The 23,341-nt window shown below is 36.9% G+C and overlaps 1 protein-coding gene across 19 annotated transcripts in view; it reads left to right on the top strand.

Annotated features, from left to right (window-relative positions):
* NRXN1 (neurexin 1) overlaps nucleotides 1–23,341 on the top strand; it is a 1,104,034-nt gene that overhangs the window by 929,489 nt on the left and 151,204 nt on the right. For all 19 annotated transcript variants that reach the window (XM_053667086.1, XM_053667087.1, XM_037161205.2 and 16 more), the window contains one exon: nucleotides 13,062–13,233. In XM_053667086.1, coding sequence (XP_053523061.1) covers nucleotides 13,062–13,233 — 172 coding nt within the window. The remainder of the gene's footprint in view (nucleotides 1–13,061; nucleotides 13,234–23,341) is intronic.

Genomic DNA, 23,341 nt, shown 5'->3' with positions numbered 1-23,341 from the left:
AAAAGGGGTTTCTACGGAATTAAGTTAACAAGACATTCTACCACACAAACAAAATGTTTCTTTAGCTTTGAAATATAAGCATATGGTGATGAATTATTGTTTGACACTGTAGAAACAAATGACTTTTGGAAACTATGGGGAGTTCCTGTTGATGTAGATAGTATGTATTATATTTTATAGAGCTCATTGTTGAGTGAAATTTAAGAACAAACAATTGGATGAATATCAAAATACATACTGTAAGGTTCTACATTTTTATCAATACTTTCCATTTTTAAATCGGAAGATTTTAAAAATGTGCCTGTCTAGTTTCTAATTGCTTTATTTGTACAAATGAAATATTTTATGCATACTTTCATAACCTACTTTTATCTCCATGACAAACTTCCCAGATAATACCTACATACGTTTGTATGTAATGTATGTATCTCTAAATTTATAATAAGTCAAGATTTTTATACCTGAATCTGCACTGGTATATAAGAGCATAAAGACACAAAAGCATGTCTTTATATATACTTATTTCTTTCTGTGAGGCCACTATTTCCTCTGGCTGAAAAACTCATACTCTTATTATTGATTTCTTCACATCCACATCTCCTCAAAGAGGCTTTTCTCAATCATTCACTGCCTCTTGTAACACCCTGCTCTTTTTGACACTTGGCATAATTTATATGCTAGTACAAATTTTAATATATAAAGAAATAATGTGAGACTTAAGCTTCATCATAGCAGCAGTGCTATCTATTGTATTAAGCACCGTTTATCCCAAACTTAGCAGAATGTCAAGAAGGATTAGGTCTGTCCAGAAGGAGTCTGGCCATGTAATGTGAAAAGTAGAAACATTTATTGAAGAAGATACAAAAGAACATTGTACACAGGACAATGATGTCTTAGTCCTCTTCAAAGTAGGCACCATGGGACCTCACACAGTTCTCCCAGTCACCATCAGCTGCCTCCTCATATTTTCCTGAATTTCATTGACAGTCTGCAATTTCTTCCCTTTCAAAGGTGATTTTAGTTTTGGGAGAAGCCAGAAGTCCCAGGGTACCAAATCCGGGCTGTATTGTGGCTGAGTCACCTGGATGATTTGATATTTTGCAAAAAAAAAAAAAAACTGCATGAGACATGATGCAAGAGCAGGCACATTGTCATGATGAAGCTGCCAATCACCTGTTGCCCATAGTTGTGGCCTTCTTAATCACCCCAGTAGTTTCCACAGAGGAATGTTCAAGCTTAATGCAAAATTTGATGCAGATTTGTCGCTCTACTCACCCAGTCATGTTGAATGTGATGGCCACACAGTATAGATGCTCACTCAAGTGCTTCTGTCTACCTACCCACCTCCACTGAGTAGTACAATAAAGTCATCATTGTTCATTCATGCATATTCCAGTCCATTGTCCTTGGCTGCCAGGTTATATCAATGTCACACAAACCATTCTCATTATATTAACAATGGCTGGAGTTTTTCCAGACAGATTGTGTATAATAGAAAATCTATTTGTATTTGTTGCATGAATGAATGAATGAATGACCAAATGAATGGATGCCACTGAGAATTAAACTCATGTGTGATCTTTCCAAAATTTTAGTGTTATTTATGCAAGAAAGTCATGCAGTTTAGAAAAATGATTGTATGTAAACACAGCCAACAATACAGTTTAAAATTCTGAGTCCTGAAAAGAATGGTACAGTGATTTGTGAAATGCGCTACACCTAATAGGTACTCGATAAACATTTCTTGACATGATTTTATTTTTGTGGGAGTATTACTGTTATATTAAGACAAAGAAAGGTCATAATCATCAGGAGTCTCAGCCCTAGAGAGTTGCATTCTCTTCTGAAAACTCTGTTGTGACAAAATTACACGCATAAACATAGATTTATTTTTGATGGCTGCAGAAATGATTCCTTACCCAATGGAGATAATGGAGACTTGCTGAATCTATAGAAAACAGTCTTCGGAGAATGTATTTCTCCATCCGTATGCACACATTTGCTTTTTCTAAAGATGCCAGACATGTAGTCCTGGACTAGAAGTCAATAACAAAAAAAAGGGGGAAAGGTGGTCCTGTCAGCTTTTCTCTTGGAATGCATTTCAAGTTAGCACTCTGCTTGAGGCGTGTGAAAAACAAGATAGCATTATTTAACAATAAGTCCACCAAACACACTTGAAAACATTACCTCACTATTATTTTGCTGACTGCAAGTCAGGATTCACAAACATTATTTTAAAAAAAATAATGTCCCTTCCAAACCAACCGTTTCATTTCATGTACAGCTCATAAGCATTTAGCAACTGAGACATTTAAAATAATTACATTTACCTCTTGATATTTTTGTTTTTTAAAATATTTTTTGTAAATACAAAGGCTAATTTTGTTTTACTTACAACCTAATTACTAAGGTAATATTTACCATGCTGAGGACTAAAATCACCATCCAAAGATATTTTGTATATTGGTCTAAAAAATGTGCTCTGTGCTATAAAAATTTGGAACATTAGAGTCAGATGGTAATTATACAGTCAGCTCTCCACCAAAATGATGGTCTTGGGACATAACAAGTAAATTAAATCTACAAATAATCTCAAACCTCTCTTATAAGAAAATCATTTTACAAAGAAATGCCAACAGCTATTGATAAAGCTGAATGTCTTTCCCTGTGCAGTTGCTGGTGGAGGTAATACCTACCAGTGTAATGGCCCAAAGACAAGAAATCACAGAGAAGCAGAAAAACAAAAGTTATGGTTTTAATCAGTACCTGAAATACAATGTTTATGGCATACAGTTTCCTGAATGACTCTAAAGTGCGAGCAAAGCTCATTTAACATCCAATGGAAGGTTTTTAAAACAATAAAACAAGTAAAAAAACATAAAGGAAAATACAAGCTCTATCTGATCAGCCCATTTCACTTTGAACAAGGCTTCACAGCAGCCTGAGGCATTTGCCATGATGCCAGACCATTGGACTAAATATTCAAACCAGAGGTATTACATTGGCCAGCAGTCAATGCCCAGTTTTTGCTGTTTAATTTCTGCTTTTCAACTTTTCAGGGAAAATAAAAAGCTTATGATAGCACACATTCTCTATATGTAAGGATGCATTTAAAGATAAGTATTTCAATTTCAATGTGGCTGTTATTTCATGGATGGAAATAGAGAATTAATGATCTGTGGTGGAGCTTTGTCCAACAGTGCCCCACCACCTGCCACAGATGGGAATAATTCTACCAAGACATGATCTGCTTGGGGAGGAAAGGTGGCCAATTTCTCAGAGGAGAAGGGCCTCAAGTCAGTTCCTCAATGGGCTTTCATTGGGTTTAATTTGTATAGGAGTACAGGTAAAGCTCATCAGTCATTGTCAAGCAGTAATGATCGAGGAATAGATAACATTCAAAGAACTCTGAGGGCTTATTCTGAGTCAGGGTCAGATAGCCAAAGGGCCATGGAACTTTGGGAAACAAACTCATTTTATGCTTGGACCCTTATCATTTAAATTGAAGGCATTCTTAGCAAAGCAGCTTTCACAGGATTTTTGTGCATTCTTAAGTCTGACTGCCCTAGGGAAGCACCCTTTTCAGCACAGGGCCACACTCACCTCCAGCATTGTTTCAGGTTTAAGGCAGGTGGGGGTTGAGGGAAGATAAGAGATTAGGAGACTTTGTACAGATAGAATGAGTACTCAGGCCATGACAAAGCTGAGGGGTGAGGGTCCATCACCCCTTTTCTGTAACCCCCCAAGTCCTTCCTGATATTCCCTTCATGACCGTGCCTGTCTTAGGTCATCCCTACCTTGAGGAATCTTACCCCTCATCAGCTATCCAGTCATCTGCCCAAGGGTGAAGTAAAGGGGTCAGAGGCAGTGCCCCTGCCGGGGAGATAAACTGTGTCTCCTTAGTGGCTTATGGTCCCGAGGTCTTTTTACTCAGCCTTAGTCATGGTGGGTTACAGCTTCTGAAACCAGGCAGGGCAGTTTCCAACAATGATCTCAGTGAGCTGGTTCTAATTCCCAAGAATATAAGTTAGCTTTATTTCATTCCACAGAAGTTATGGTATCATGCAGATACAGGCTATTTGGGCCATGGGAAAGTACCATTATAAAAGACTCGGTGATGTTGATAAACCCATGACTAAATTAGAAAACATCATAATGGTTCAAGAATGTTTTTTTCAGTAGAAAGAATGATTCAGTATTGGTTCAACTGGTGAAACAAACAAGATTGTCCCTACAATCTCAAAATAACAATATTAGGGTTATTGCCCTTTTCAGAGATATACTGTTCAGTCATTTATTAGGCTAATTTCATCTCAACATAGTTGTATTTCTTGATGTAGTTCTATCTAAGGAGAAATAATCGAACAAATGGAAGAATTGAAGAGTTATTGTTATCACCAGAATTCAATCTGGTCAACAAAATGAACTAATGACCAAAATAGAATCAGAGACTTGGAAATAAAGAACAAACTGACAGTGACCAGAGGAGAGGGGGAAGGGGGATAAGAGGGGAAAGAAAGGAACAATGAAAGGAACATGAATAGAGGACTCAAGGGCACAGACAATCGGGGGTTAGGGTAACTGTAGGGGGATAGGGTAGGGGTGAGCAATGGGGAAAAATGTGGAGCAACTGTAACTGAACAACAATTTTTAAAAATACCCCCCAAAGAGAGAATTCATTGACTCTTATTGTCACTTGTCACCACCTAGTCCTATGTACTTGGCAAAGCAAGGGATCTTACTCATAAAGACAAGCCTCTCCCTTCCCCCTGGAGGAGAAGGGTTCTACCTTTTAACAACAACAAAAAACACATAAAAGGCCTCTCAGGTTACTCTGAGATGACAGCCAAGTTGGACATTTTCTCTTTTCCAAATTGGAGAATTTCTGATTTAAAAATATCATAAAATTCTAGAGTTCATTTATTTTATAAATTTTGAAAAGAACCTAAGACTCAAATTCAAATTTAGATTCCCTTGATGTGTTTCAACAATAACTAGTTATTTTATAAACTTTTGTCAGTGATAGCTGCTTAACTATTCATTAAGTCTTATCATAGACGGGGACATGGTGGTTGTCTAATCAAGCAGAATCTGCTTCAGTACCAATAGCAAGACAGTTTGTCCCATAGGATTAGATTTTAGAATGTTCCTTCTTGACCCAAATGATGGATAGATGCTCTGACTTGATCAAGTCTGTCTTTCTGAGCATGAGCATCTTCATTTATAAAATAGATACACTGCTTCATGAGTTGTTTTGAAGACCAATAAAATATTATATGTTCTAACTAAGCTGTAGTAGTTATATAATTTGAGCATTATTTTAATCAACTTCCATCAACCTACTAAGGAGCAAAACACTTTTCCAGTTGTAAGAATAACAGTAATAATACAGTAATCATAGTAATAATAACAAAACTCACAGGGGCTGAGTTCTCATTAAGTGTGCTAAGAACTTCATATGTATTATCCCATCAAAAGAAAACTGCAGCGTGATGAGAATGTCCTGGAATTCAGTAGTGGTGCTGATTGCTCAACCTTCTAAATATACTAAACCACTGAAGCATACACTTTAAAAGGGGAAATTTTATTATATGTGAATTGTACCTCAATTTAAAAAAAGAAAATTGTATGGGACAGAGTCTTGGAAATTTACAAATGCAGGGGTAGTCTGAAAAGTGTCATGAGGATATAATGAAGAGCAAGCCAGTCTTCTATCAATATGGTTGGAGAATTAAGGCAGGCAACAGAGTATACCCAAGCAGTGTGTGAAGGTAAACTGCCAAGGCTTACAAAGTTTTACTAGACACTCTGAGGACCAGGAGATGAGTGTCAACCCCCAGGAGAGAAATATCACTGTCAGGATATTATTTCATGGAGTGAAAGGAGGTCTAGCATCCTGTTGAATGGGGATATATTGCAAAAGGCACACTATCTTAATGAAGGTTTTATGGGAAAATAAAAATACAAGTTTCTTAGAATGTAATGGCACTAAGTGTAATCTTTCTGGGATAGCATCACCCTAGATCTCATCCACTTCTTGTTCCCTGTGTGGTACTCCGAAATGTTCTTAGCCAAAAAGAAATATGTGCAGTTACCTTACCCTTGACTCAGCCCTCTGAGCATGCCTTGGTATCAAGGTCCTTTCCTGTAACAGACACAGCTGAAGCCATCTGTTTTAGATGCCCCTCCAACTTAGGTTGCAGTACTGATATTCCTTAGCTGTATGCTTTGGGGCACATTAGGTAAACTTTCTGAGAAGATAGAAGTTGTCTTCCAGGTCTGCCAGGAGTTTTAAGGAGATACATCATGTGTAGGTCAATGGCTGGCACCCCATAAGAAGAACTCTAGTAAATAGGGACTGGAAAGAGGTATGAGAGACAGAGGGATCCTATCTTCAATGTTGTGGGGGCAACTTTGCCCACAAAGCCCCCCCTCCCTCATCTGCCACAGATGAAAGTGAAACTACCAAGACAAGATCTGCTTGGGGAGGAAAGGTTGCCAATCTCTTAAAGGGGAAGGGCCAAGAGCTCCTTCCTCAAGGGGCTTTTATTGGGTTTGTTTGCACAGGAATACAGGTAAGGATCAAACAATAGACAGCATTCAAAGGGCTATGAGGGCTTATTTTCAGTCAGGGTCAGATAGCTAAAGAGCCAGAAAACTTTGAGGAACAAACTTCTTGCTTGGATCCTTACCATTTGAATGAGAGCATTCTAAACAAAGCAGGTTTCACAGGATTTTTACATATTCTTTCTTAGGCCTGATCACCTGGGGAACCAGCCCTTTCCAGCACAGGGCTGCACTGCCTTCTCTATCATAGGTTTTTAGGCTTAAATAGATTAGAGCCAGGAAGCACTTCTCACAGAGGCCATGGCGACTCGGGCTATGTCACAATAGCTGGGGGCAAGGGTCCATCACTCCCTCTTTGTTGTAGCCCCACCCCCAGTCCTTCCATGATGGCCTCCCAAGTGATCATGTCTGGCTTAGGTTGCCCCTGTCTGTGTGAGGAGTCTTACCCATCATGGACATTGACCATGCTTTGGGGGCAGGGGAAGGAAGCAGAGGCAGCGTTTGTCTCTTTGTGGCTTGCATTCGAGAGGTTGCTCACTCATCCTTAGCCATGGGAGGTAGTTACAATTCCTGAAACCAGGCAGAGCGGTTCCCAAGACTATGTCCCTGGGTGTCTTCTGTACCCCCGTCTGCTGATTGTGTTGCAGCCATTGAAATGATGGCTGGCTTGTGCCTCACAAGTAAAGGCTCCCTGAGACCCTTCAGAACCTTCCCCATATGATTTATCTTCCCACAGGGAAAAGGATACACTATACACTATATGTTTGCATTGTCCACACACTTAAACATAATGCAGAATACATATTATATATTTGATTTTTATTTATTAGCTGAATGAATTTTTAAATTATTCTGTAATGGGGAAAGTGGGAGGTAGGGTCGCAGTAGCTTTTGGTTTTTGAAATGGTGTTTTGTTTTTGTTTTGTTTTGTTTTTTGAGCAGAGGTGCATTTCCAGTTCAATGCCAGGTTAAAACAACTAGACCGAAACCACTTGACATTATGGACCATCTGGAGTGATAAACACAATCTCTTTCAGCCAGTAGGACCTCTAAACCATTCATTTGGAAATGTGTTTGGTTGAATTAGCAATTATCTGAATTGGTGTGTTTGTCTAGAGATAAAAAATATTAAACAAACAGGTGGGTCTCTGTCACGCTTTGTGCTGTTACTCCAGCAACAGTGGCCGCAGGCCTCAGAGTCCCTCTAGAGCCTTAAAAACCTCTGCTCCCTGGCGAGGCTTAGTCTCTGGAAGAGCAAAACAAGACATTTGGCGGGACCCTGTGTTCAGCGGACAATGTGGAAGCGGAGCACGGGAGTTGTTCTGTATTCTGAAGTGGGCACGAGCTTCGCGTGCATTGGAAGACACTGTCAAGTTCTGTCCAAATCGGGCCCCTGGAGCGTAGGACTGTATCATATTCTGTTTTATCTGCACGTAGATGAATGTATGTCTGCATCTATAACATACAAACATGTTGCTAGAAGTATGCCCAAGATACTGAAAATACCCTGAAATCGTAATCTTGGTTAAATTTTAAGTGAATGTGTGGTTGCAGCTGAAATTTACTGGTGCATTAAACCAGGGCGCCACTTGCTAGAACTTTCAAGCTCCTTCCCAGTGTCGCCTTTCATAGTGTTTCCTTTTAACTTGGCTTAATAACATAATCATTATTCAGAAATGAGCTTTTGTGAAAAAATTAATAATTACCTTTGTCTCTATTTATTTAATGAATCCATGGAAAGACTTCATTAAATTATAAATGCCTTGCTACTGATTTTCTCATAATAGATTTTTGAAATTATGCTGTGAGCCAGTTATCCATTTCAAGGAAGATACAATGCTGAAAGATCAGTACATGTCCAGCGAAATTACTGCTGGTTTTGCTAATGCAATATTCATGAGAATTTGCTGGAGACAATCACATTTAATCCCAGAGAATACGAATTTGAAATGAATGCTTTTAAAATGTAATTACCCATTGGTAAGAAAGTTTAGCAAGTTTTTTTTGTTTATACAATTGAAATGATTTTCTATTCTGTCAACATGGGGAGGGATGTGTTTTGGGAATATTTACAATTTCTGAATGGAATCATAAACTTAGGTCCTAAATATTGATTGACATTAACATTTTGTGGTTTACATATATTTTTTATGTATTTGTTTTGAGAGAAAAAAGTTGGCTCTGTGGCTATCATTTATGACTAAATTTTTTTTCAAGGATATGATGTGATTTGAGTGGGATAATAACCTCTGAATTAGGATAGGGTCTGCCCTTGTCCGAGCCGGCTTTGGTGGTATTCAGTTCTGTTCTAGGTGACTCTGGAATTTGAATCTATGACACATCAAAGATATTGGAAGTCAACATGTCCAGGGAGAGATGAACATCTTTTAAAAGTTAGAAGGTCTCCAAGCATTACGACCCCTCATTGTTTCTTAATAGTTTGTTCTATTGTGTTTCAAGAAAGGCATTCCTGTGAAATCTGGGGATTTCTGTACACTATAAAATAATCATTTTATATTTCATATTGTAGAAAAAAATTAGGGATGAGGTAAAGAAACTTTTTTTAGTTTTATACGTTTTGTGCCTTTAGCATTATAATGCTTGCATTCAAAGAACTTGAATCTCCTTAAGGATTAGAAGTCTGATAAAAAATTGACTACTAAGCATTCGTATCAGAAAAGATAGGAAACTTTGAGAATTTCTTTGTCAGTCTGGGATAAGAAACTTGACTGTAACAGAAGAGATCCTAAAACAATGGGCAACTATGCTGTTTTTCAACTCTGTTGAAAGATCTGATTCCTAGGGGGTACAACAGGAGTCTAAACATGTTCTGCGGAATATCTCTTTCTGACCCAGTGAAATCCAGGGAAAGTTTGAATACTACTATGGTCAGTCTTGAATAGTAAAAATGTCACTGTTCAGTTTTTTGTTTTTTTTTTGAAGATTTTATTTGTTTATTTTTAAACAGGGGAAGGGTGGGAGAAAGAGAGGGAAACATCAAGATGTGGTTGCTTCTCATGCGCCCCCTACTGGGGACCTGGCCCGCAATGCGGGCGGGAGTCCCAGACTGGGAATAGATAGCGACCTGCTGGTTCACAGGCTGGCACTCAGTCCACTGAGCCATATCAGCCAGGGCTCATCTGTTCACTTTTAGCTATGAGAAGTATTTTTTTTTAACTGTTGAAACTATTACAGATGTTAAATCCATTACAACTGCTTTGGGCTGATTTGGAGCCACCACTTGCACTGGGTGGGGGGACAGCATTATTTCTCCTCCTGTTCCCAGGACAGTCATTGCTCACCGCCCCGCCCTGCCCCTGCCCCGCACCCTCTCTGTCTCCTTCAGGGATGAAACAGAAAGGCAAAAGACAGAAATGACCTTACTTGGCTGTTACAATAGTAGCCATGTAGCTGGGCTTAGCCTGTGCTCTAAACTGACTCAGGAACACTCTTGAGGAAGCATGTCAGTGGGTTTTTTAATGCTCTTATCCCCATCACTAGTGTTTCTTTACCTGCAGTTTCCTTGAGCGGGGTAAATGCTCCTCCTTCAGGGGGTCATTTAGGATTTTCGCCTTACCCACTAGCACCCACTACTGCAATTCCAGCTTCTTTTTGTTGAACTGTCTTCCCCACTCCCCACACCTCTCCCAGTGGCTCACTTGGACAGGACCGACCACAATTCTGCGCTGGCTTTACAACCCCTGCTTCACTGGCAGTGCTCACCTGTCCCTTGTTCTGACAGTCTCACCGCACGTGGCTGCTGGTGCAGTAATATCCCTTTGCCCTGACATCAGATCATCATCCAGTCACAATCCTTCCCCTTGAAAATTTCCCAGGCAAGAGTCAAATCCCAGTGTACTGGCTACGCCACCCACTACCATGAAATTCCAAGAGACAAGAATCAGACTTTATTGTTTCACTGAAGTTCTTTTTCCCTGCTTTTGAAATAAGGGAAAGGTAACCTTTTACCTTTGATATACTTGCAAATCATATCATATCCCAATTCTCCCTGATAATCCTCTCCTAATTATAAATCTTCTCTTGGCCTTTCTTTCTCTTTAATGGGTTGGAAATGGGTCCCCAATGTAAGGTCCCAAAGCAGTTTTCAGTGCTTTCCTTTTTAAGGCTGGCTCAGGCAACTCCGTACCTTGTTTTGTAAAATGAAAGCAGCAATCTCATTTTTGACTGATCTCAAGATTACAGCTGAAACTGAGATAAAAAGTAATTTGTTTTAGCATCCTATCCCATCCAATTAGTAGTTTCTTACTGCCATTTATAAGATTATTTTAAACACTAGTTGATGCGCATGGTTTAATCTGCAAGGCACAATGCGAAGTCCTGCAGTGCTCCTGCTCTAGCCGGAAATGATAAAACAGGTAGCAAACAACTTCTAGAGTTACCGAATCTGCTAACCGCAGTGAGGATGAGCCAGCATTCCCAACATTCAGCCTAGGTGATGATGAGGAACAGAGCCAGACTGCCTGGGTTCGAATCACGGCTTTCCTCTTTCTAACTGTGTGACCTCAGCCAAGTTACTTAACCACTCTGTGTTTCAGTTTCCTTATCTGTCAAAGGGAGATAAACTAATACTTTTCTGGTGGGGCTCTTATGATAAATAACAGAGTTAGTATTAGAGCTAGTACTTAAAACACTATGAAAGTGTTTGTTAAGATATCAACAAACCTCTTAAAGAAGTTCTTAGTTTTCCTGGGAATTTATATTAGGTGTTAAAAAATATATATCACATTAAATAACTTACTGAAAATGAGCAATCAGGAATTCTGCCAGGACAAGGAGATAATGAGTGTTCACACAAATAAGCTGTGCAAAAAAAAAAAAAAAGTCTTCACAGGCCCTTGGATAAGTTTTAAGTTTTATTGGAACCCCACTGTTTTTTATCACCTGATACACTCTACAAAAACTGAAATGCCTCACCTTCCAATGGCATGTATTTTAAAGTAAGGATTATGAGAAATATGGTAGGAAATAAAAAGAAGTCCAGGGACAACAGTGTGCCAGAAGTCTACGCAGCCAGTAAAATTGCCCTACGCACTCATACTGTGAGTTTCCTAATAACCTCAGTTTAAAAGGGAGTGTGAAAAAAGGAAATATTTTAAGTCATATTGTCTGTCAAAACCTAAAATCAAAATTTTAAAATATTAGAAAACACACTAACTTATTATAAGAAAAAGATCTTTTATGGGAAATAAGAACCAGGGAAAAGAAAAACAGAAAGCTACAGGACGTGTACATGAAGGTTACAGTGAGCACTGCCCCAAACAGCATCTTCAAGTACCTCCCTTCAATTACCTCCCTTCAATTAGAGCAGTTTTGGACAAGATTTTCTTGTAATAACTTCCAGTGTAAGCCGATACCATACTCTTGCCACTTAGTTTTCAATTATGAGAATCTGGCAAGAGGTCTAAAGGATGTGGTCCAAATGGTCAGGTTTCGATGTTTTGAATATAAATTTCTACAGAAGTGGATGGAGTATATGTCTTTTAAAATCCCCTTCCACTTGTAGTTCCTCTCAACTGAGGTTTGACGAAAGGTGAACTACAGGTAGTTTGAGGTTATGGATGTGGACAAGGGCAAATCCATGTGTTTTAAAAATGAACTGAGCTCGTGAAGAAAGCAGACAGTCATTAGAGAATGCTTCTCAGAAGCAGAGGGCACCAACACAAGTTTTTCTTTGTTACTTTGTATCATGCAATCCTAAAGTTAACAACAGATTTTGTGCTTAGAATGATTTGTAATACTGCTTTGCATAATTCAGAAAGGGAGTTAATTTTAGATAGCCATATCTTAGCCTAGATAGAAGCTAACAATGAGGGAACCGAATTCTAACTCTAGTACCCATTTATTAAATTACGTGACCTTGAACAAGTCACTGCATCTTCCCGTGTCATGGTTTTATCATCTATAAAATAAAAAAATTGAATAAATTTCAGGCTCTTAGCACTGGATGATTTGTGTGTGTGAATAATGACTAAGAAAGTACACTCATTAAATGCCTGTCTGTGTGCCCATACCCTTTAGAATGATTTTCTATATTGTGAGAATTTGTCAGTTGTCTCTAAACAGATTTCATTGCTCTGATTTCACCAGCTATTAAAAGGGAGAATGTCAAGCCTCATTTTTCTAGTGAAATACAAAGAGTGGATTAAAGGAGCTGTGTTATACAGGACATGAAAGGATGTCCCTTCACCCAGGCAGCTGTGCACCTTGTCTGTGGCAACCCCTGGAAAGAAGGCAGCTCAATTCTCTTGAAAGTGTGTCTGTTGGAATATCAATTATCCATAAAAGAGATGCTTCAGATGTACCCAAATGTCAAGAACCTTTCTTCTACAACATGAATTTGTCAGAATTAAAAAATGGAAGGAAAGCAGCTATTGTCTGAAGCATGTTCTTGATCAATATCCTGTATGTAATTCTTAGTAAATATTGACTAATCTGTACAACTTTATACAACATTTTCCCCTCTTTCCTTCCAGCACCAAGGAAAAATTGGAGTTAAATTTAATGTTGGGACAGATGACATCGCCATCGAAGAGTCCAATGCAATCATTAACGATGGGAAATACCATGTAGTCCGTTTCACGAGGAGTGGTGGCAATGCCACATTACAGGTGGACAGCTGGCCCATGATCGAGCGCTACCCTGCAGGTAAGCCAGTGAATGTGTATCCTGGGAAGATTTATGAAAAGCAAAGTGGAAAACAAAGCAGTGTTTTGCGTTTGTTTCACCAAATTGTGGGTTTTCTAAGAAGCCATCGAGTATTTATTGGACTGTAGAGTTGTGTCAATGTGCTGCTGTCCTAAATTGTTCTTGATACAGTGTACCGCTGGCGTTTGACAGGGGGACTGGAAGGCACACGTTATCATTTGCAAACTTAGGACATCAGTGAAACCAGAAAAATGCACACATAAAAGGCACAACATGTCAAAGCTCTTTTTACTGGATCCTTGCATTTGAACAAAGGAAAGGCTTTGTCAAAAGTAACAGAGTTAAAATTTAAAGCTATGGGAGGGAATATTAACACATTTTTTCCCTGAAAGAAAATAGAACCAGATGATTTCTTTGATGATGTTATGTAGCTGAAACTCATGAAAGGTGCAGAGGGCCATGGGACACACAGGGAGATAGTACAGGGACTACTTTCTGCACTGTAAATCAGCAGTTAGGAGAGCATGTAGATGAATGAAGTTTGTTTTCCTGTCTAGTAACCATGGGGTTTCACGAGGATTCCGATACTGGCGTTACTCTTTTCAAGTCTGTAACATGAGTGCAAAGCTATCACAGAAAAAATACAAGTGATGAACTTTGTGAGCACTGCATTATTGAAACAAAGGCAGTAGTTAGACATTTAAACCAGTGTTACTTATGGTTGTATATATTCTCAATTAAAATAATACCTTATTTTAAAGTAAAGTACAAATTAAAAGTATAAAGGTACTTTACTGCAATTGCTATCCTCTCTACACTTTGGTGCAGAAGAGATTACATAAAACATCAGTCTCATTTCTCCGTGCTTTCCCTGTGAGGTACAACTTTTTTGTGCAGTAGATTTATAACTCAGCATAGAGAAAGAGTATAAAAAGAGGTTTTCATTTTGCACAATAACAGTGATTTTAAAAATATATCCAAAAACTCCTACAGTACTAGGATTTGTTTCTTGGAAGAAATAATTTGAGGAAATAACTAAATTATTAAATCAAGATACATTTTCCTTAGTACTGACTCACAATTATGGAATCAAATGTCTGCGATGGCCATTTGGACCTTTGCTGACGTAAAAGTTTACATCTCCCAGCCTCATTTCAAGCCTATTTTATATACTTAGTGCTCTCCAAATAGTAGCTGAATTAGAGGTAACAAAAACAGCTCTGTGACCAAATTTAGAGGCAAGAGCACTAATAATAACTGCCCGTTATAGTACTAGCCAATAGTAGTCACTCAATAAATATTTGCTGAATTTATATCCTGGGTAGTTATCTCAATTTTACACTATAATTATGAGAATGTATACCTTCTGTTGCCATCTGTAATGAGAAGAAACGAAAAATTCAGAAGGAAAGAAACTTAAATCTTCATGCAGCATTACATAGCACCTGATAATCCCTTATTACATTTACTGAAATCCTGGTAGAAATGTACTTGTAAAAATAACTATAGCCTCGGTAGAATTACAGAAAAGTCAATTGGTGAATTTCCTGAAATGCACATGAATCACTCCCTCTTTACTGAGAGGAAGTCATGGCAGTGGGCGCCATAAATGACGCAAAGTAGGGTGAGGTGTAAGCCTTGTCCCTGGGATGCTGTCATCTGAGTAGGGCACCTCGACATATAAAATGATACATTTTATTATTATGATAGGGTGACAATTGCCTCTTGAAGCCTGGCTGTGTTTCACCAGTTTATGCTTTAAACTTATTTTAATTTAGTAACTTTTTTACTCTTTCCACACTTTCCAAACTGCTATCTTTAGGAATGCCATTCTAGAGAGTGTTAACAAATGACCTACGGGGGCAGGAGGCGGGAGGGAGAGGAAGACCACTTTCGAGTTAGTTTGAGAAAGTTTAAATTAAGCTATGTTAAAAATTCTATACTGGGGCTTTATTATATTAATATTTATAATGCGTCTCTAAAAGGGAAGTATGGTTTGCATTTTCCCAAGCACAGATAATCAGAGCCTAGTTTTCTAATGCATTAATGCATGGGGGTAAATATTTTATGTTTTTAAAAATTTCCATATCTCCCTATTGTATTAGAGCTTATGTGATTAAATTTAACTGTGTGCATACCAGATACTGTGTATTAGGTATAGTTCAAGGAAGTTACAGTCGCTGACTTTTTGTGGCATGTTAATATAAAATTTGAATACTAGTCATTCAAATCAGGCATTATTAATTCAGTGGACAATTATTTGTATATTTTTTTCTAGACTACTATTTGCTTAACATGCAATGTCTTATTTTCCAATCAAATGGATGCTCAATATAAAAAATATATATATAAAATACATTTTAAAATCAGAAGCTGGCAATTAACATCATAATAAGAAGCAAATCTTTAGGAATAGGTATTTTAGATGCAACCTTTTATATTTATTCCAAGGTTCCTTTTAGTGTCCTTTTACCAAAAAATATTTAAATATTAACAAATCAAGAGTGAGCAAAGTTGCAGTTATTCTGGAGGACACATGCAAGGGTAACATGCAGCACGCCCTGAAGAAAATCAGGGCACCTGTGAGGAATTTGAATACATACATATACATACATATATATACATATATATGTGTGTGTGTATATATATATATATATATATATATATATATTTAATGATCAATATGTAAAGAACTCACAGGAGTATCCTGGGTTGTCATCAAGTATTTTATTAATCATCTGCTTTGTGTGCATGTCAGCATGATGCCGAGGTAGGAAATAAGCCATGAAAATTTCAAAGACCCTTTTCTCTTGGAGCTTCATCTGCAGCAATTTCATGAAGGCTGACTACCAATTTAAAAGTATGCGTCATCCAGATTAAAGTTATTAGAACTAAGTGATTTTGTGTATGAGTTTAATAGAAATGTCTAGTATATCTTTTATATTGATTGGTAGGATAACTATTTTTATTTTTAAAGTTTTTAGTATTTTATTCATTAGAAAAACAATCGGACCAGTGCCTTCACCACCAAATTCTATAATCAGAGAAGCAGGGACCAACAGACTATACTTGGTTCCTTTGAAAATGCCTGCCCTACAAAATATCAGTACTACGGGTTGAAATTAGTAATTAAGTATTGCATTTAACCTTCCATTATAGAGCTTTGAGGCAAGTGCTTTTATATGAAGCAGTTCACCTGGTAATGACACTGTACCTTTAATGAAAAGCACCTGAAGCATTGACCAGTGATGTTACCCTGTAATTGTCAGGAAGGCTTTCATAAAGAAGCTAATTAGTAGAAACAGACTATGTGCTCTTTTGGACTATATGAAATATTCCTATAATTCAACAATTTATATTTTAGAATAAATATTAATTTTTTTACATAGCAGACCCAGTTTCTGTTATTTTCTATGTATGGAGCGAAGCATAGAAAGTATTTTGCAAACCATTTAACATTGAGAAAATAATTTCTTGATGCTTATCTGTTAAAGCCCCAGAATATAATGCATCATTAATCTCTGATTTGTCCCTAATTACAGTGATATAGCAAAATTTTCTCTCAATAAAAATTGACTATCTCGTCTCATAATGTTGATCCACAAACCTTGATACCATCTTATTTGCTCAGACTAAAGATTGCTCCATATAAATCACAGTTCTCTTTGAGATTAAGTTTATTTTTCTACTTAAGTCTACCAAAAAGATGTTCTTTATGTAGTATATTCAATACGAGGTTAAATATTCAGTTTTCCTGTCAAGCTAATGTATCAAACCAACAAATATTTACAGGATGTATACTAAAGTAAAGGGGCACGCTAGGTGCCATCTGGTAAAACACATAAGTAAAAAGTGTTCAAGATTCAAAATACATATGGGAGAAAGTATAAGTTATATCACATTCGAGTACAATTTTTTAAAGATTTTATTCATCTACTTTTACAGAGAGGGGAAGGGAGAGAGGGAGGAAAGGAAACATCAGTGTGTGGTTGCCTCTTGAGGGCCCCCTACTGGGGACCTGACCTGAAACCCAAGCATGACTGGAAACCAGACTGGAAATCGGACCAGCAACCCAGTTGGTTCCCAGGCCAGCACTCAGTCCACTGAGTCACACCAGCCAGGGCTTGACTAAGTTTTTAATGAGATATACAATAAAAGAGAAAAATATGTTGTAAGAAAGAAGAGGCCATTATGGTTTGCATGGTCTGGAAACTTGATTGGGATCTTGAAAGGCTAGATTTTTGCTTGGAGAAAAGCATGCATTCATTTTAATGGGAGTAGCAGGAAGAAATAGAGACAGAAAATATTTAGAAACCTGGTAAACAGTCCTGGTGTCAAAAAATAAGGACTTAAAATAGAGTGTGAGAAAGAGAATGACTGCAGAATACATTATAAGATCTGGCAAACTAAATAAAAGGGGAGTCATTCCTACTTTCAATTTTCATCTCTTTTTCTTTTCTTAACCATCAGTTATTCAATGCTTGAGTGTTGTGGTGTCACCAAACTGCCAGGTACCAGGGAAATGGAAATCTGCACTAGGAATGAATAGAGAGGTCGAGGTCAAGGACATGGTGTTTGCTTGCTGAAGGGTTAGTCTGAGAGACAAGAAGGATTCAGCAAACATACCAGTGTAAATAAACTGTGGTAACTTCAGAACCTGCACTGTGGTGCAGAATTTAACTGTTACTAGAGTATTAAGAAAGGAGAAAACGGTGGTGTGGATTGGTATAGCAAAGTATATTCTGATGTGTATATAAAGATTATAAAGAAACAGAATAGTCCAAAAAGAGACTCCACAGAGATACTGTAAATACTTTTTGCATAATTATTTGATTTGTCTCAAGATCTTATGGGGTATTATCTCTAAATCTTGACTTTGATTTCATCTTGAAAGGCTGGTAAAATATTTCAGGACTGAGGAAGGTCATGTTGATGATTGTCATTTAAATTCTATATATACTTAGTTTAGATTAGTTGATTTATTTTTAGTTCAAGTCATCAATAGATTTATTGACTATCAGCTCCACCCTCTCTGTTATTTATTTAGAGTTTCCTGTTTGGTATTAAGTGTGTCAGTTGGTTTGATGATTTTGGTGATTTTATTTATTTTTAACCCTTTTTTTTTACTCTGTATGATAAAATTAAGACAAATCTACCTCATTTATAATCACAGCATTTGGAAAAGGCAAGGGATTTCAAAAATCTATTTCAGCTCCTTCATTTTTCAAAAATATAATAAAATAAAATGGAATCAAGGAGAGGCTAATTGATTTGATGAAGATCACGCTGCTCGTTGGGGACTTTTGTCTTCTGTCTCTGTGCACCTTATTTTGTCTGGGCGGCAGAAACTGAAATGAAGAGAGAGCATTATGTGCAGTGTTCAACACAGCAAAGTGTGGGTTTTATGACTAAATGTTATGACTTACGTAATTGGTCATAGCTGCATAGTTTGGTCCATGTCACAGTCTACCACTGGGGACCTACACAGACACCAGTACATACAGAACTATCTAAGGAATGTTAAACATAATAACACATGGAATAAAAATAATTTTCTTATAAAAGCCATGCTTATTTTGTTATTTTTAAATTTTTGAGTCAGTTGTACTTCTTAGTAGGCACTATATTTAATTTTTTTTACTGGTTTGAGAGAGAGAGCAAGAAATCAGTTTGTTGTTTGACACTTACTTATGCATTCATTGTTTGATTCTTGCATGTGCCCTGACCAGGGATCAAACCCTGAACCTTGGTGTATTGGGTCAATGCTTGAATGAGCTGAGCTCCCCAACCAGAGTGGCACTGATTGTGTTTGGACCTCATGTTAAAAATTTTATTTGTTGCCTGGCTTATTGACGCTTTCACTGACTGTCAGTGAGAGACAAATACCATATGATCTCATCTCTAAAGGGAATCTAATAAACAAAATAGGCTGATAAGCAAAGTAGAACCAGAGGCATAGAAACATGGAACAGACTGATAGCAACCAGAGGGGAGTGGAATCATGGTAGAAAGAAGGGGAAGGGACTAGTCAAAGAACATGTGTGAATGACCCATGGACATGGACAGCAGGGCGAAGATTGACTGGAGGAGGCGGGGAGGGCTGGGCGGGCAGAGGAGAACAAAGGGCAAAAACTTGGGACAACTGGAATAGAATAACAATAAAAACATTTAAAAAACTAAATAGATGTGAAAAAATTATTTGCAAATTAAGTAAACCATTATGAATCATTACTGTTTTATTGTTTCCATAACACTCAACCTTCAGATTGGCACTATTCCCAATATTACATATTTATTCATGTATATTTATTTCTCAGGGACATCACATGAAATTTTAGTTGATTTCAGTAGCCAGAACAGGAGTGACTCATTAGAGGATTCAGTTATTAAAATCCTTAAGACTTACTCAGGAAAAAAACTAAATCTAAGCAGAAGACTTTTCCCAGGTCTTCGCTGAATGCATAGCCACAGGAAGTGTTTGATGGAATCTTGTTTTTCTCCTACAAGAGTAAGACATTGAAAAAATAACTCTGTGCAGAAACTGATAAACCTCACAGAAAATTTAAATCTTTTTTTAAAAAATTAAATTACCAAGTTTTGGTAGTGCCCAACAGAAGACATGATAATCAGTATTTAGCACATCGTACGGTACTTAATAAATAATTGATGAATAAATCCAGCTTCCTCATTCAAATTCTATTTTAAGACATTGTTTGTTGCTGGTGGTTTTAGCCAAAATATACTTATGTGCATGGTTGAATATATGAATGTTTGGTTTCTCTTTGACATAGTTAAATGTTTACTAATCCAAATTTTCCAAAGTAAAGCTTACATACTATGAGAAATCTGAAGCCTCAAATAGTGTAACTACGCGTTGTATAGAACTAGTGGCTATGACTCTGACAGTTCTATTGTTAACTATCTTCTTTCATGCTGATCAGTTTTTCTGGGACTTTGGGGGCTTTTCTTAATGATGAAACATAATGAACTTTTTATTGAGTAGTATATTAAGTGTATCTGCCCAAGCACTTAGCTTCAGAGAAATTGTATCCAAGGAGATGGAAAGAAATAATATATTCTCAGACTTCTCACTCATTCTTTTGTATTTTAAATAACATGGATTTTTAATTCTTAATATCAAAGAATTCTTACCATTACTATAAGGCAACCATACTAGGATTTTTAATTTCCTAGAGAGAGAGTGAGCACTGCCCTTATGGTTTGGTGGGCTTTTGTATTTCTTAGACTACACAGGCTACAACATATAGATAACATAGATATTTTCCAAAAGATTATTTTTCACAGTACAACAAAAGTAAAGGAAATTATATCAACGAGGCCGAAGGGTCCTTAAATCAAAGTCTTACAGATTGAAAGTGAATTGCCTTTTTTGTTTCATTCCTATTTTATATATGGGGCTGTTTGTGACGTTACATCCCAGGAGTCCTGTCGTTTAGACCTATCTGTGACTTTACAGAATTATCTTGTGCTGGAGGCTAACATACCTGTTCCCCATCAGTATTTTACCCTGTACTGTTTGAGCCAGATTCTTGCAAGTCAAAATTAATCATTGTATATAACATAATTCTAATAGCTCAAAATTAACCCTAGCAAAAAATAGAAGTTTCCTTCTATTTTCAGACCATGTACATTTTACCCTAAAAATGAATGTATTATTAAATGCTTATTGCTGAGAACAGAAATAATTTTTAAAAATAGTTTCTTTGGGTATGTGGTCTGTATCTATCATTTGGATACCATCATAAATGATACAGAGACTTGCAATTCAAAGTTCTTATGTGTCTATTTCTCCCATTGCATTTTGCTTCTCATCTAAGTCAATCTACTTCACAAGCGAGTCAACCGAATGGGATGCCTTCATAACTCCATCAGAAACCTGGAAGCCAATAAGTAAGAGGTCAGCCTATGGGTTCCATATGTATTGGAGGCTAAACTTAATTGAAAAGCCCATTGAAATGTAATGTAATTCAATTAAATGTATTTTGAAATACTTAACAAATGAAAAATTTGTTATTTCAAAAGTATAATTTATGAACAAGCTCTGGCTTTCTTTAGCTTTGAGGCTGACATTTAAAGAAAATATGCTTTTTTTTACTACTAGTGTTCTTTTGCTCTTTTTTTACTGTCAATTTCTCAGATTTTATCACTTAGAAATCAGCAAATCAAATTAAATTAAGAAACATATGTTGATTCACTATCTTCAAGGTATTTTGCTACTGTATTTTCTGTCATATATAAATAGCACCCTTCTTCATGATTTCTAGAAGACCTTCTCTCTTTATATTTTAGTTTCCTATTATTGTTTTCAGTGTACAACTTGTGACTTAAATTCATATAATAAAGAAATGTGTTTATCCCACTCCTTAAAAATATTCATTTTAAACAAAGAATAGTAATATCATAATTTTAAGAAAGAACAGTTGAATATATTGACTAATTGGCTTTCAGGACTTTTCTTCAAAGCTATTGATAATCAGGTTAATGAATCTATCTATACTTTACAGACAATTAATTACTCATCAAAGATACAAAACCTCATTTACCACTACAAATGCCAAGTGTATAAGTATTTAGTAGGTGAGGTGGAAAGGATTTTAAGCAATAATTAAAGATCAGAGAGATTATATGTTAAAGGATATTAGGAACACCTTTCAGGAAACATCCCATGGCTTTTGCAAGTGTTTAGTTGATTTTGATGGGCTTACAGTTTTGTAACAATGTTCTTAGAGTTTATTTATTATCCAAGAGTATGTATCTTGTGCCATGTAATTTATAATTACCTGAGTTTAATGGAAGATGAGTCATGTTCTCAACTTGAATATGAGACTTTCTCTTAATACTTTCCCAAACACTCTGACTCCTTATTTTCCCAAAAGATTTTTATTACATTACCCAGAAAAAAATTATGTATATTTCATGTCAATACAGGTAGCCAGTATTTTTGTATATGATTAAGCAATTTTCTTTAAAGATTTTATTTATTTATCTTTAGAGGGGAAGGGAAGGAGAGAGGGAGAGAAACATAAATGTATGGTTGCCTCTCATGCATCCCCTGAGGGGAACTGGCCTGCAGGGAACCGGCCTGCAACCCAGGCATGTGCCCCGCCTGAGAATCGAACCGCGATCGTGTGGTTCACAGGCCCGCACTCAGTCCACTGAGCCATACCAGCCAGGGCATGATTAAGCAATTTTAAAAATTCTGCTATGAAAGGAAAACCCTCTTAGCTTTTAAAGTTGGCATTTGAAACTATGAACAAAGCTCATACTTTTTATACAATTTTCTTTTGTCCATTGTCTTACCTACTTATCTTGTAAGCTCAGGAATAAGCTGGTACTAAATGGCACTGTACTTCTAGTAAACAATGACTGTGTTGAAGAGGTAGCAGAATAGCAACAAGGTTGAAATTTCACAAACTGATGTTGAAGCCCTACGTGAATTACAAAAATTACATAAATGTTTTGAGCTTTAGACATTAACTAGATAATTTTTTTCTGAACTGCTTTTGAATCTTTGCTTTTCTAAGACTCTACTCAAGTAGGGCATCTTATATTTAAAAAATATACGTATATCTCCATGTATATTCAACCTTATGTATATAGCTCTTTAAGGAGCTGCGCCTCAATACTCTTATGACCTATTTACTAAGGATTCAGAGCCTCTGATCTTGAGGATGTTATGATTTTATTTATTTATTTATTTTATTTATATTTGAAAGAGAAAGAGAGGAAGGGAAGAGAGACAGAGAATTCAATTTGTTGTATCACTTATTTATGCATTCATTGGCTGATTCTTATATGTGCCTTGACTCTAGGGATCAACCCTGCAACCTTGGCATATAGGGAAGATGAAGAGGCTTTAACCAACAGAGCTACCCAGCCAGGGCCAATGATGTTGAGATTTTAAAGGCAAAAAGTCCGTTTAATATGAGACAGGAGGAGGAGAAGGAACCTCCTCCTATCCAAATGAGGCATACTTCCAACATAATAAGACGCCCTTTACTTACTTTCTAATAACAATAATCTTTTAACCACTAATGTAGTTGTCTAGATAAAGTCTCTGGTAGCTCAGGTAAAATTATTTTGCTTT

The sequence above is a fragment of the Artibeus jamaicensis genome, unplaced genomic scaffold (assembly GCF_021234435.1).
Source record: "Artibeus jamaicensis isolate MK-2021 breed Jamaican fruit bat unplaced genomic scaffold, CSHL_Jam_final contig_465, whole genome shotgun sequence".
Taxonomy (NCBI): domain Eukaryota; kingdom Metazoa; phylum Chordata; class Mammalia; order Chiroptera; family Phyllostomidae; genus Artibeus; species Artibeus jamaicensis.
This window is presented reverse-complemented; position numbering and strand designations above follow the sequence as displayed.